At 25.8% G+C, this 15760-nt stretch overlaps 1 protein-coding gene across 1 annotated transcript in view; it reads left to right on the forward strand.

Moving 5' to 3' along the window:
- The first annotated feature begins 943 nt into the window (after positions 1 to 943).
- Positions 944 to 15760, forward strand: part of LOC145841686 (SMAD family member 2-like) — a 28101-nt gene continuing 13284 nt past the window's right edge. Inside the window, exon 1 of the mRNA XM_082949038.1 lies at positions 944 to 1043. Coding sequence (XP_082805164.1) covers positions 944 to 1043 — 100 coding nt within the window. The remainder of the gene's footprint in view (positions 1044 to 15760) is intronic.

Genomic DNA, 15760 nt, shown 5'->3' on the forward strand with positions numbered 1-15760 from the left:
TCAAGTGATCTACAGTCCAAAGTCCAGGAAAATGAGAGAATCAAATGAGAGATCGCGTGATTATTGGAAATTCTAGAAAAAGAATCGAAAAACTATAAATACGCCCAATCCGAGCGTGAAACAGGTCATTTACCTCGAAACAAGCACGAAGCGACACTCTGCTGCTCGCAAATTTGAGCGTTAGCCGCCATCTTGGAAAAACTAGCTAATCTTTGGAAAAACCTTCTCTTGGCGCTCTGAACATAAGTCGCCATCTTGACAAAGCTAGATGACACCCAAGAAAACATTATTATTCAACAACGTGCCATACTCATAAGCCTACGCATACTGTAGCAGACAACTTCTTTGGATCAATTTGAACACTGAATTCCACGATTGAGTCCTCAGCGTTCAAAGAAACAAACTTGAACATTTATCTTATCGAGCAAGCCCACACAGACTGTGGCGTCAACCTTAGCTACACTTCTACGAACAAGTTGTTTTCGTACTTTTAAATAATTCTGTCGTAATTTTTATACATATTTATATTATCGTATCTATTTGATATTATACTTGTATTGTAATATTTATACAAATTTATATCATCGTGCCTATTTATATTGTATTTTATCGCCACGCTCCGATTACGGAAAGGAAACAAAAGAAGATCAAGCCATGTTCATCAAGATTCTGTAAACGAGACGGACCAACGTCGAGTGCCAGAAACTGAGTGACCGGAGACCAGTGACACGTCAAGGAGGGAATCCAGAGCACGTTTTCCTTCTAATTGTTAACTTTAAGTGTTTAGACTTATTGTGAGCTGTCATTGCGTTTATTTGTACGTAATAAAACAACATTACTTAGTTTTATTATATTTGGTTATATAGATTATATAGTTATGTCCTTAAAACCCCTAAAAAAGGCATTAGTATTGAAAGTGCCACGCACACATTCGTGCACCGAAATGAGTTGTTCCGAGACTACTGCTAACCTGGAATCTGATGAGATTGTTGAGCCTGAGACCGAGGGAATTTCGAAGGAAACCAGTGAGGCTCCAAGTCCGGGTAACAATATGCTCTATAAAGTCCATTAAATAATTTGAGTTTAAATTAAACTACTAACTAAGAACCTAAATTTTATTCTATGCAAGTTAATATGTTAATTCTAAAAAATGGCAACTATGTTTTTTTTCAGTTTTAGGTTATATTATGAGTCAGGATTGCTTTTCACTTAAGCTAATTAAAACTTTTTTATAAATAGAATCTGACTAAGAATGTCTTTTGCAAAACTTAAGCTAGTTTTGATATTTTATTAAACATCTGGTTTTATAGTTTAGACTTTTGTTTTTTTTTTACTATTTAAGGTTAAACTAAACTTATTATATTAATGATAATTTTTAGCATTAAGGGATGATAATCTTTTTACTTTAACAGTTTTTTGACTTTCTCGTTATTAAAAAACTTAAGATGCGCCTTGCCAGTTTGAGTTGTCACACAATAAGGATAAATAAGGCTGCTTATATTTTTTGGAATTTTTTTTTGTATATTTTAGGCAATAATAGAATACTTAAATTAAAAAACAATAATAATTAATCAGGTAAACTTTTTTTAATAAAAAACTTAGCATGCTTTCAATTATTTTTAAAAAATTCTGTCGAGGGTTTATCTAAATCTTGTAGATTTTTTTTTTGATTTAGTTTCAATATTGTGATATTTCTAGCATGTTTGCAAAATATAAGAAACACTCATTTTTTCAACTCTTATATTATATTTCTTTAGATAAAATTGTTTAAATTAGCAAACTTTGTTTAAAGTTTTATTAAAAAATAACTTTAATTAAAAAAATATATGTCTTTATTATTCTTTTAAAGGGTTACAATTCAGGATGACTTAGGACAGATTAAAATTATTCAAGTTAGTATTTCTAATTCAAAAAGTAGCAACCATACTCATGCTTGTTATTGGCTACTTAGTCTGATTTTAATTTGGATTTTCTGAAAGGCGCAGCTAATAACAGGATTGCAATTTGTTTATCCACATTTTTTCCAGATATTGACAATTTCCTCCAGGCTCTTAAAAGTGTACCATTTTGGGTCTATTTTCAGTTTAAAGTTAAGTTTAAGGTATAAAACTGTGTTAAGTAGTATAAAAACAGAAAATATACTGTAATGCTACTTCAAATGTTTAAAAAAAATGAAAGTGACAAAAAATTTCTTATGTAGATGGTAACATTTTTGTGTAAAATAAAAATTTTCCTACTTTACATGTAAAAATTGTTTGAAATTTTAGATTTTTTAGTGATTTTTGTTCATAATTCCAGGTTTCATTCAAAACTTTTCAAAATCCGGATTTTATTTTGCCTGAACTGTCAAATTTGAGATTTTTCGAGGTAAAGTGGCAACCCTGTAATAACTATTCTTTTTATAAAATAATACTTAATCATTTGATTTTAACTTAGACTACTAAATAGAAGTCTTACTTTTTATTCTATGTGAATTAAAAAGCTTTAATTTAAATAATATTATCAGAATATTTTTAATATGAAAAAGGAAAAAATATTTCATTAATTTATTTTGCAAACACTCCTGAAACTGAATTTAATTGTTTTTAATGTTTTGTATATAACCATATGTAACTTAAAATAACAAGTAAAAGTTTAATATTCTATAAAATGTAAAATTAATTTTAGCTAAACAAATTTAAATACAGTGAAAAGACTTTTTTCAAATGTTTTATAGTTCTTTAGTATTTCAATTTAGCTTAAGGATAAAAAAAAATTGCTAATTATCATCTCTTTTAAATATTTTTGTATATTTTATTCTGTAACTGGAATAGTCAAGGTTGGTTTGAATTTTAAGTGTTAACTCTGAATAGTAATGATTTATTTTAAATAATCGTGTCAATTACAATATTTTCTACTAAACTCAAGGCCATTTTTTAAAATTAAAACCTTTTTTGCCTTAAAATAAAAATATTAAATATTTTTTTGTCTGTTTGTTATAACTTTGATATTTCAGGTGTTCAAACTTTACTAACAATACTTTTTTTTCAGTCTTTGGCTCATACTACTAAAAAAAATAAAAGTATATTTTGTCTCAAAAAATACCATTTCTATTATTAGTACAATACTTCATTTTATTGCTAAGTATGTATTGCAATGTAATTTTTAATGAACTGTTTTTTGCATGCAACACAGCTTTTACTTACTATAACTAGTAATTTTTTTACTAAACTAAGCTTGAATTAAAAATTAATTAGAAACAATAAGAAGCTTTAGATAAATACAGTAAAAATTTAATTTTAGTAAACAATACCAACCTAAAACTACTGTATAAATTTAAATGTGCTCATTTGTATTAAAAAAAAAGCTTTAAAGGTAAATAAAACATAAAATTCAGCACCATTTTTCTACTACTAAGTATTATATTTTTTATACAGTTTCAATTAGATTAAAAGCAGGTTCGGTAATTTAAATTTTAAAAAAACAGGTATGTCACACAATCAGACTACTCAGCTCAGGATAACTTTCAGAATTCTTTAAAGACTTTTACACTGACACAAGTTCGTTTTTGTATTTTTCTTAAATCACAAGAAAATTACAAAACTTTAAACCTTTTTTTAGTTGTGCATTTATTAAGTTGTTGAAGTATTATGAGCATCAAATAATTTAGATCATGACTAGATAATTTTTAAGTTTTTGGCTAAAGTTTGATTTAAAATTTTTTTACTTAACCGATATCAGACTGGTCTTTTGTCACTCAGACTGACTTTTTTTACTTATAAGAGTGACAACTCTATAACAATCTCTAAACTAAATTGCTATATTAAAATTTCCACATACTCGTAAAATTTCAATTTTTATTCAGGCCTACTAGGGATGTTTTTTTTAATCACCAACTCCTAACAGTCTGAGATATCTCAAAATTTTAAAGAAGTTTTATATTTTAAATGACATTAAATTGAATAAGTTTTAACATTTTGTTATTGCATATTGTTTTTTAATAACTTGAATTTTTTTAATTTTTACTAATACTTAAAAAGAAGTTAGGACCGTTTACAGTCAATCTAGATAATTTTTTTCACTCCAAAAAGTGACAACAGTATAAATTTGTTACAAACATTAGAAAAAGTTATTTATGATAAATCTAAAAAACAATATTATAATATGTTTATGTTGACAACAGCTTAACTTTCAACTTTCGTTTCATTTAACAAGAAATAAATGACAATCTTTCACTATCCTGTACTTCATGGAGTGCAAAAGTTTAGTAAATGAAATTAATAACATGATTCAAATACTCAGATCTTAGGTCCAAAAGTTTCTGTTCAGGTGCAACAATATTTAAAAAACGAAATCTTTATACATGTATTATTTTGTTTAGGTAATATTGATTATTTTATCGTTTACTTTTAGTTTAACATTTTAGTAATATACAGTAAATAAAAATAGTATGATAGAAATACGATAAACTAACTTAAATATGTAGTTTTATAATGAAGTATTTTAAGAACATTGGGTGCTTAGTAGGGATAGCGGAGATATACTTGCATAAATTTGTATCTAATAGTAAAATGATAAAAATATTGTGGAAAAAAGTCAAGAAATAAAAAACTTACTTTTTAGTGTACTAACCGACAAATTGAATTTATTAGTAAGTTATACTTAATATAAAAGTTAAATGTTTGAATAAGTAAAAAAGTTATTTATAAGAATATAAATTATTTAATGGAATTAATAAAAAGATATTCTGTGTTCCTGCCATTAAATGCTTTTTAAAATTAGATCTTAGCAGATAGAATTTTATTTTGCAGTTTATCGTGCATAGAATTTGATTAACTAGACGACCACTGATTAAATTGTTACAAGCTTCTTTATAAATTATTTTCTGTACAGATTTTTAATTGATATAGAACTAGAAATTCCTTATTAGATAATCTTTTTTAACTACAAATTTTATAATAACTTGTGTTGATTAAAAATAAAAGTCCAACATACTTATCAATAGTTTTAATAACATGATCGATTTTTCAGTTTCTAAATTATATTATAGAACAGATTTGAACTAAGGCATTGTGTTATGAAAATGTTTAGAAATTATTTATTCATAACTATGTACTACATTGATTAAAGTAAAGAAAGTTTTTTTAGTTTTTTGTTGCTAATATACTTAAATGATAAAATAATAAACATTACAGTTTTTTAATTGCTTAGTATAAAAAGGTAAAACAATAGAACTAAAATAAATAAATATTTTTATATCAACTGTTTATAAAAGTTAACTACATTATAAATTTATCATTTGTTATAATTTTGTATAGTACCTAATATTATGAAGCTAGAAGTCATGTTCGTCTGATCTAACTGCTTTTAGTACACATATTAATATATCAAGAAGTTAAATACAAAACCTTATTAACTTTATTTTAAACTTTCTTTAAGCATTTTGAAAATTTATATTGTATTATACAAAATTTAATTTATTAATAATTGACAATTTTTTAGATTATTTAAAGTTAGTATGAAAAGAACTGCAGTTAAACAACACAAAACCAACTTAACTGAAAACAATCAGAGTGAAGTTGGTTTAAAGAATATAAATGTTAAAGAAACATCACTACCATTTAACAGCTGTGTGAAATTTCTAACAATTTGCAAGCAAACTGCAAAGAAAAAGTTACAAGGTTTCAATAAATCTGGTAAGTAGGGATTAAAATAATTATTTATAAAACTTGCACTAGTCTTATATCAGTAGTTTAAACTATTTATTAACAAATCTATAAATGTATTAATAATACCTACTCAGGAAATGTGCTTTATCATTAAAAATACTTGAATTTTATTTTGAAAATACATTAATCAAAAACAAAATTTATTCGCTTTACTGGAAAAAAATTAAAAAATTTCTTGTATTACCGAGAAACTTATAATCTTTAAAAAATGGTAGAAAATATACTTTTGAAATATTTAGTAATAAACATCAAAACTTAAAACTATAAAAAAAAATTATAAAAAATATTAATTTAAAAAAAATTTATAATAAGTTAACAACTTAAACTAAATTTATTTTATTAAATTTAAAAGCTGATATATTTTTAGTTATGTTTATTAAGTCAAGTTCGTTGTTGTTGTAAGGATTCTAACGGACCCTTTTCATTCGTTTCATTTTCATCATAAACTTCATTTTATCTCGCACAAACTCTAAAATTAATAAAACGTCTTTTACCTTTTTTTCAAAAAAAAAAAAGTTAAGTAAGTTTAGTGACCTACCGACTCAACCAAATCCAGTTAATATTTTAAGATGAGGATCGTATCTAATCCACATAATTATTCTTATTAAATTTCTGCCGTATCCGAATAAATTTTGAAATAAAAATTCGGTCGGATCCGAATGTATTTTAAAATAAATATCCGGCCGGACCTTAAACCGAATACTAGGATCCAGCAGATCATAAAATTTTTATTTTAAAACACCAGCAAAGTTCTTATAGTTATTGAACAAAAATAAAATAAAAATTTAATATGAACTAACTTAAAAGAAACTTTTTTTAGGTAAAATGAAGAATGAAAATTCGGAATTTGTATCGAAAGTTTTGTCATGTTCATTGTTTTTAGAAAAGGAAAATATGAGTAAAGTATCCAGAGTTATTAATAAGAATCTAGAAAATAATAATGTTGTAACTTATTATCAGTTGTCTAGACTTTTCTGCTTACCAGGTCTTTATAAAACAGTGTTCAGTTATATAGAACGTTGTTTTGTTATTGTAATTGAAACTAAAAACTTTTTAGAGCTAGAAAAATTTTTAGTGTTGAAAATACTTGCAAGTTCAAGTTTACAAATTGATTCAGAAGTTGAAGTTTATAATGCTGCAAATACATGGTTGAATTACAATATTGAAGAACGCAGCAAGTTTGCAAAAAAGTTGTTATTGAAAGTTCGTCTTAATCTTTTATCAGAACAAGTACTAGAATATCTCCAAAATGAGTCTTCATGTATCTCTGAAATTGACGAGTGTGTTGAATTGTTGAAAAACAGAGATAGTCAGAATGTCCCTAGTTCTTTTAATAAGAGTAGACAATGTAACCAAATAATGTTCAATATTCTTATTTGTGGAGGTTTTGGTAGAGGACAACATATATCTATTAACCAAGTTAAAGAGTTTTGTGGAAATAATTTAGAAGAACTAAACGACCCTCCTTCAATGTTAGAAAAACGAAATTATTCAAAAGCAGTTTGTTTTAAAGGAGAAGCCTATGTATTTGGTGGGATTTGTCCTATAGGAAGTGTTTTAAAGTCAGTTGAAAAATATTCACCTGTTAGTAAAACTTGGAATTATGTTTGTGACTTGCCTGATGAACGTCAACACTTTTGTGCTTGTTCTTTTATGGATAAAATTTATCTTTTTGGTGGTTATAATTATGGTTCTTTAAAATCATGTCTTCAGTTTGATGCTAAAACAATGAAATGGAAACAAGTTGCAAAAATGAACGAGCAAAAATATTTTGCAGCTTGTTCAGTATTTAAAGATAATATTGTAGTTTCTGGTGGATGTTTTAGTAACTATAATTTGAACTCAGTAGCATCATATGATGTTTTTGCTGATATTTGGGCACCAATGCCAAGTATGATTGAAAGAAGAAGTGAACATAGTTTGGTTTGTGTTAAAAGCAAATTGTTTGCAATTGGTGGTGCAGGATTAAACACCAATTGTGAAGTTTTTGATAAAATTAACAATATGTTTGTAACACTTAAAACACCTAGTTTTCGTTCATTTAACGTTAACTCTATTTCAGCTGGAAGTAAGATATTTGTCTTTAATAATTATTCAAAAGTTGTATTATGTTATGATGTCGATAAAGATGATTGGTCAGAAGAATCTTGTAAAGCTATTGAAAATATTCGTCAATACTCAACTGTTAAAGTTCCTTTGTGTCATAAACTTGATGATTATTATAATACTAATATGTGAAAATTTTGTAAATTTTTAAAACTTTGAAATTTAAGATTAAAAGTTAAAAAATTGGAGTTAAAGTTTTTTTTAAAGTTTGCATTAACATAATTCTAATTAAGCTTTTTAGATGTTAAGTTTATCATTTTTGCTAACACTAAATAGAATTTTAAATATGCTAATGATGTTTTCTTCAGATCAAGACGAAAAAATATCATTTAGAAAATAAAACGTGTAACCTTTTAATTATTTACATTTTTGTTGTAAAACGCTTATGTATCCCTTCTAAAATATATTTTGTTTAAAAAAAAATTTACGATTTTGTATGTAAAAATTTCAAAAAAGACACATTTAGATAAAGCTAGTTTATTTGTTTTATTAATATTATCACATGTCTACAATTTGTACAAAAAGTTTACTTACAATAAATTGTAACAATAATAAAATATAATAAAGTTAATGTATATTGCTTTGATAAAAATATTAAAGCCCTTATTTTAGGATAAGATTATGTTAAAAAAATAACTTATAAAGTATACAAGGTGTTGAACTTTTTAAATGTTTTAGAGTTATTAAAACTTTTTGTTGTGCTTGGACGGACTTACAATAAACTTACAGTCACCATAATTTTAGGTATTATTTGATACAATCTAGGGCTATTGTAAATGTTAATAAAACTAAACAATCTTTTTAAAGCTAATCAAATTTATCGTTATCTTAAAACTTATACCTTTTATAGTTGTTATAAATAGTAAATCACAAAAATTGTTAGTAAAAACCTAACAAAAGTATGTATTTAAATTTTTCGTATTTTGTTACTACAATGACTAAATTATAATTTATATATGAATTGAAGCTGTGGGTTAGGGATTAAGCTTTTAGTATATTTTAGAACCAAAGAATTCATCACGAATACTTAATCACGATTAACATTTGTAACGAGTTGGTATGGTATAATTTTGTTTTGTAAAGTGTTTGTTTATGAATTATTTATTAGTATATTAAGACGTATAGGACTTAAAACGTTTGAAAGCCGCAGGGTTTTAAGTTTTTAAATATTAAAAGCTTAATTAATTAAATTATATGCATACACATTTTCATTCTAAAACAGCCATTTATTTCTAACATAGTTATTTCATAGAGTTATTATTGTCGAATGCTGGTACTTTTTTTAACATTAACTTGGTAACAGTAAATAGTTTTAAAAACTTGTGGAGAAAAAATATAAGTGTTTATGTCTGCAAAATGCATTTATTATAAACTTTTGATTTTAGTAGTATAGTTACAATAGTATTACAATTTGAAAACCCGTGGCATTATAACCCTTTCTTGCACTAAGGTCTTTATATATGATAAATTAAAAAATGTTGAAAACTTAACTTATATTGGACCTTAAAAAAGAGGCTGTTAGTGACCCAATATTAAAAAGTTCAGTTTTGTTTGGCTGGCCATCTGTGGGCAGATTGTAAACCAGACCTTGTTGTATAAACTGTGCCTGCAAGCTAAGTGATACTTTAGAAAGTGATCTTAAACTGGAGTAAACTTATCCCTGGGAGTATATTCCCTTGTCAAAAGGGGTAAATTTTCATTATTACAAGCTCTGCAAATTTATTGCATTTTAACTTATAATTTATTGTTTAACTATAATTTCAAAAGATTGAATAAACTCTATAAACTTAACGAATTTTTAGATTATTTTTTTTTCAAAATTAAACAATGTTTTGGATGTTTGGTGTAAGTTTGGTCATTACTATTCAAAAAAGGGTAATTTGGTAATAAATTTTCGAAATGGGGTAAAAAGAAAGGTAAAGAACGCTTTAGGGTGTTTACATTTTGGGCTCACTGCAGGCAATATCTTATTTTGACTATTAGGGTTTAATCTTAATAATTTTGTATAACTTAATATCTAATAGTTACTTTTTTAATACGAGTCTTATAAATGCAGGAGCTACTCAAACTACTATTTAAAAACTAGGCACATGTGTATGGGAGAGTAACTCTATTTAAAAAATAACTGAATCAATATAAATAAACTTAAAAATTCTGAAATACAAACTACTTAAATCTCTACCAGAACAAATGCTTCATGTACTAAAAATAAATATTTTAAGCAGGTGTAACTTTTGTGAACAAAATACTTTATATTAAGCAATAGATATCAAGTAATTTAAAAATGCAATTATAAAAATGTTGTCAATGCTTAATTAAAACCTTTATATCGTTTAAAAGGAACTTTCATATTAAACTACTTAAAATAATAAATAGATTGTCCACTAGTGTAGAGACTGGCGTATAGTTGCTTCAATCTTACTATCTTAAAACCCTTGTTTGTTTAGTTCTCGCATATATAGTGTTTATGCGGAGGAAAATTATCTGAACAAGCAGTATCTGATTGGTTTATTTCTTGATCATACAATACGACATGTGTGATGACGCAACCTCAAGTCAATATGAATTGCGCTGTTCATTAACGCTTGGATGAACATTTTTCTCAACTTTTTTCATTGCGACAAACGGCTATCAATATGTAATTTGTCTCATTTCTTTTTCCTGCCGTTTCGGAAGAGCATGTTTACACTACTTTTTCCTGCCGTTTTGTTTGCGGATGATTTCAACCTTCCTTTTCCAATATAAAACAAAAATATAAAAAACAAAACAAGAAAATTAAATAATGGATTTAAAGTTGTAAACAATCTTTTATGATTAATACTCGAAAGTTTTAGTGTATTTGCTAGAATTTTTAATTTCAAATTTAATATTAAACATGATTTGCAAAACTACTAAAACAATTTCCAGTATTATGACGAAGAAAACAACATATAATAAAAAAATGAAAGGCACCAACATATAAAAGTAATTTTTTAAATGTAATTTCTGGGAAAAAAAATGTGTGTACAGTATTTAGTTTTAAAAAATGTGTTTATTCAATCTGCTTGCCTTTTAGTTAGTTTACTACATTCACTTAAAGTATGTGATTTATTTAATTAAAAGCTGAATAAAAATCCACCGTAGCTTGATTAAACAAGCATCAGTTCTTATAATAATTGTATTTGCTACTAGTGGCGAAAATACAGTTTCGTTTTAACAATGATCAAAACATTTTTAATAATACATTACTCTGCAATTACAGGAGTTTTAAAATTCTTTTATGAAGAAACAAGTAATTTTTTTTTCTTATACTATCTGTTAAGTTAAAATGGTTTTCTAAAAGTAAAAAAATATAAGTTTGTTATACTCAATAAAACTGATAATTAAATTAAAAATAACAAAAATTTGAAAAAGACTCAAGTTGAAAAAAACACTATCGATTTAAAGTCATTTGTACAAATTTTTTAACTTAAACTTTTAATAAAGGTAAATTAGATTCACAACATTAAAACAGATTTCACTAATGTTGAATGCACAAAAACGTATTTTGAGTTTCCGAACAACTTTTAATAAGTTATTATTATTTAGTTGGTTATAAATGATACAGGTATAAATAAGTATAAAATCTAAGGTAAATTACTTATAAACAATTAATAACCGTTCTATTTTAACTATGTCAGTAAGAGTGATTAAAATTTTCAAACTTATTTTTAATATCTCTTTGTTTTGCTTTATAATAAATGAACAACAATATAATTTTTTAAATCAGGCTTTAACTAATTGATTACAACTTGTTTTATTAAATTGGTTCAGTACTAATTGCTATTAGTTATAAACAATTTATAACTTGTAGTGTGTATCTTACCTTAGCACTAACCATCAACCACAGTTAATTAGGCAGTATGAAACTTTTTTTTTCTCCTAATTAGGGCTCATCAGTAAGATAAAATTACAATAAGATGCTTTTTAATTCTAATTCAAAAGTGCATTCGTAAAAACAAATAGTTATGTTGATATTTTCAGTTGCAATTTCAGTTTGAATTATAGTTAAATATTTTCATTTTTACACTATTAAATGTTTAAACAAACGCTGAACTCTTGTCGATAGTCATTTAGCTTTGTATGGTGGTATGAGCACAATTAATAAAAATTAATATAAAGAATAAATAAAATTTAGCTACAAGTAAGTTATAAATTTGATTTTTAAACAAAACCGTAACAATAAAGCATCCGTATGTCTAACTGTTAAAAAAGTCAATTTTTCAGTAATCATATTACTTATATCTAAAATGTTCCATAACGATCTTGGTTTAAGAAAGCATAGTAATGCAACACTTTCTCAAGTTGCTATAACATAACAACTATACTTCCATGTTAATAGAAAAAATAACCACTTAAACATGTTTCACCTGTTTGTTAATATTAAAAGAAAAAGTAATAAAGTGTTAGTATCCAAAATACTTCTATAAATTCAAACTATGCTAAAACAAGTGTTGTATTTTTGAAAATATTTTTTAAAATGTTTCGCTAGAATAGAGTTTCTTAATATGGTCTATACTCTATATGACCCCTTCTAGGGCCATCTTAGCAAGTCGGGAGGCGATTGACTGCAAAAGGGCTAAATGGTAGTCATGACTAGTAAAAAAGCCAAAAGGGGATACTTAATTTTGCAGAAAATTAAAAACATGCATTAGATGTTCTAGGGATTGCAATAAGTAGGGGCAAATATTTATAAAATTTCTCAAAAAAGGGCGTTTATGTTAATTAGTTTCAAAACCTTAACATAGAAAATTTGTCATCGTTTTTTTTTTTGGTTTTGTTTTATGTCTACTAATTTTATTTTCTGATTTTAACATTACAAAAAATATGTTTTTATCGATAAATTGGTGATTTAGATTCATTTTTTTAATGACATATCAGTTGTTCGTATTACGTATTTAACAGAAATGTACTAAGAGCAAATAAAGTTGCTAAATAACAAATTGTTTTGATTTAGTTTTTTATTATGTATAAAAAGTATTTAGTATAATTTTTACTTTCATTACGCAAATATTTTAAAAATAACGTCACGATCGCAAGGTGCTGCTACACTACTTTTATGTGGAGCTGGCGGAAGCGAACTACTATTTAAGTCTAATACCGGGTCGGGCAACCACCTTACCCAGATCTGGTGGTTATCTGTTTGAACACCTTATTGATCTAAAAGTCTAACGGTTTTCATCTTCAACTCTTTTTTAAGTTAAAAGCCAGTCAGAAAGAATTATAGACTCCTCAATTGTTTAATAATGACACTTTGTGTTTATCAACAATTTATTCTGCCTACAAAATAAATGAATTTGAAACTGCTTAAACAAGCAAACAAGCTATTTATATACACACTAAACAAATTCAACTATTGTAGTTCAAATGACCTTAATTGCTTATCATAAGTATCAGCTGTTTATATGTAGATTAAAGAAAATAAAATCTTACACTTTATACTTACTTGGTATGTTGTGTCTTTTTTCAAATTAACTGTTAACTTTTATTACTGTTTGAAACAGCGACAGATTATAATAAATAAAACACATATTTTAGTAGTATCGGTCTATTTTAAATTATACCCGTGTAAAATAACAACAGTTTATTAACTATAAATGAAAAAACAAAGTTCTTTATTATTCATTAACATTAGAAGCATTTTTATAAAAAAAATAACTTATTAAAAAAGTAAAATTTTGAGATAAATTGTTTTTATAAAGAAAAGTTTTTTGTTTTTTTTTTTGATAATTCATCTTTATAACAAAACTTTTGTATAAACGTTATAGACATATGATAGTGTTTATAAAACAACTTGTCTTCTAATTTATAAAACTTTAAACTAAGCACATCTATTTGAGTATAAAATTAAACATGTTTTCATACAAAGTACTAACTGTAAAAAAAAATATTCTCAACAATAAATATCACTTTAAACGTAAAATATAAAACGTGTTCAAAAGATAAGCTTATAGTTCTAAAAGCCCTTGTTTATGTTGGTCTAAAGAACACGTTTTTTATTTATTTTTAATGATTATAAAGATGACAAATTTATAGTCTGAAAAACCTCTATAATATTATAAAAAATATAATAAAGATCAATAGTTATTAATTTTTTAATATTACTAACTAGACTCCTAAATTTTAAATAAATATAAAGTTATCACATATCGCCATAAAAATAATCACATAGTAAAAATTGTTATATTATTACAAAGGCGCTTTTACAGTTGAATAACCTGAAATATTTTTAGTTGCTTCACAAGATTCTTCAGACCAATCATCTTTATTAACATCATAACATAATACAACTTTTGTAAAACTTTGAAAGACAAATATTTTACTTCCAACCAAAACAGAGTTAACGATAAATGAACGAAAATTAGGTGTTTCAAGTGTTACAAACATATTGCTAATTTTATCAAAAACTTCACAATCTGTGTTTAATCCTGCACCGCCACCAATTGCAAACAGTTTGCTTTTAAGACGAACTAAACTATGGTGGCTTCTTCTTTCAATCATACTTGGCATTGGTGTCCAAGTATCAGCAAAAACATCATATGATTCTACAGTGCTTAAATCCGATCCATTGTTATATCCACCCGAAACTACAATATTTTCTTCAAATATTTCACAAGCTGCACGTAATTTTGCTTCGTTCATTTTTGCAACTTCGTTCCATTTCAATGTTTTAGAATCAAACTGAAGACAAGAATTTAAATAACCATAATTGTGACCACCAAAAAGATAAACTTTATCCATAAATGAACAAGCACAAAAGTATTGACGTTCCTCTGGCATATCACAAACATAATTCCAAGTTTTACTAACAGGTGAATATTTTTCAACCGACTTCAAACGATTCCCACCAAACCCACCAAATACATACACTTCTCCTTTAAAATATACTGCTTTTGAAAAATGTCGTTTTTGTAACATTAAAGAAGATTCCTGGAGTTCTTTTAAACTACTTCCACATATCTCTTTTACTTGGTTTAAATATTGTTTTTGTCTTGAACAATAACCTCCACAAATTAGAATATTGAACATTTTTTGGTTACATTGTCTACTCTTATTAGAAGAACCAGAAACATTCTGACTATCTTTATTATTCAACATTTTGACACATTCATTGTTTTCAGAAAAACACGAAGACTCATTTTGGAGATATTTAAGTATTTGTTCTGATAAAAGATTAAGACGAACTTTTGATAACAATTGTTTTGCAAATTTTCTGTTTTCTTGTATGTTATGGTTTAACCATTTATTTGCAGCACTATAAACTTCAACTTCTGAATCAATTTGTAAATTAGAACTTGCAAGTATTTTCAAGACTAAAGATTTTTCTAGTTCTAAAAAGTTTTTAGTTTCAATTACCATAACAAAACAACGTTCGATATAACTAAACATTGTTTTATAAATACTTGGTAAGTAGAACAGTCCAGACAACTGATAATAAGTTGCAGCATTATGAATTTTTGTTTTTTTATTAATAACCATGCATACGTTACTGATATTTTCTTCTTTTAACAACAATGAACTTGATTCAATTATCGAAATATGTTCCGAATAATCATTCTTCATTTTACCTAAGATAATTTTAATTTATGTTATATACACATTTGGTTTCGTATTTTATTTTTTATTTAACAACTATGAATTTTTTAGTCGTGTTTTGAAACAAAAACTTATGATCTGCCGGATCCTAGTATTCGGATTCAGGTCCGGCTGGATGTCTATTATTAAGTATGTTAGGATATGGCTAACTATTTATAAGAATAATTATGCGGATCCAGCAGGATCAAATTTTAAATGAATCCGACTTAATCGTATTGTTATGTATCCGGTAGGTGACTAAATTTACTCTATTCAATTTATTTATTTGAAAAAAGGTGAGACAATTTTTTTGACTGTATAAATTTGTACTTATATTCTGGACTCCATGATGA

The sequence above is a fragment of the Thalia democratica genome, chromosome 7 (assembly GCF_965202585.1).
Source record: "Thalia democratica chromosome 7, ktThaDemo2.hap1.1, whole genome shotgun sequence".
Classification (NCBI taxonomy): domain Eukaryota; kingdom Metazoa; phylum Chordata; class Thaliacea; order Salpida; family Salpidae; genus Thalia; species Thalia democratica.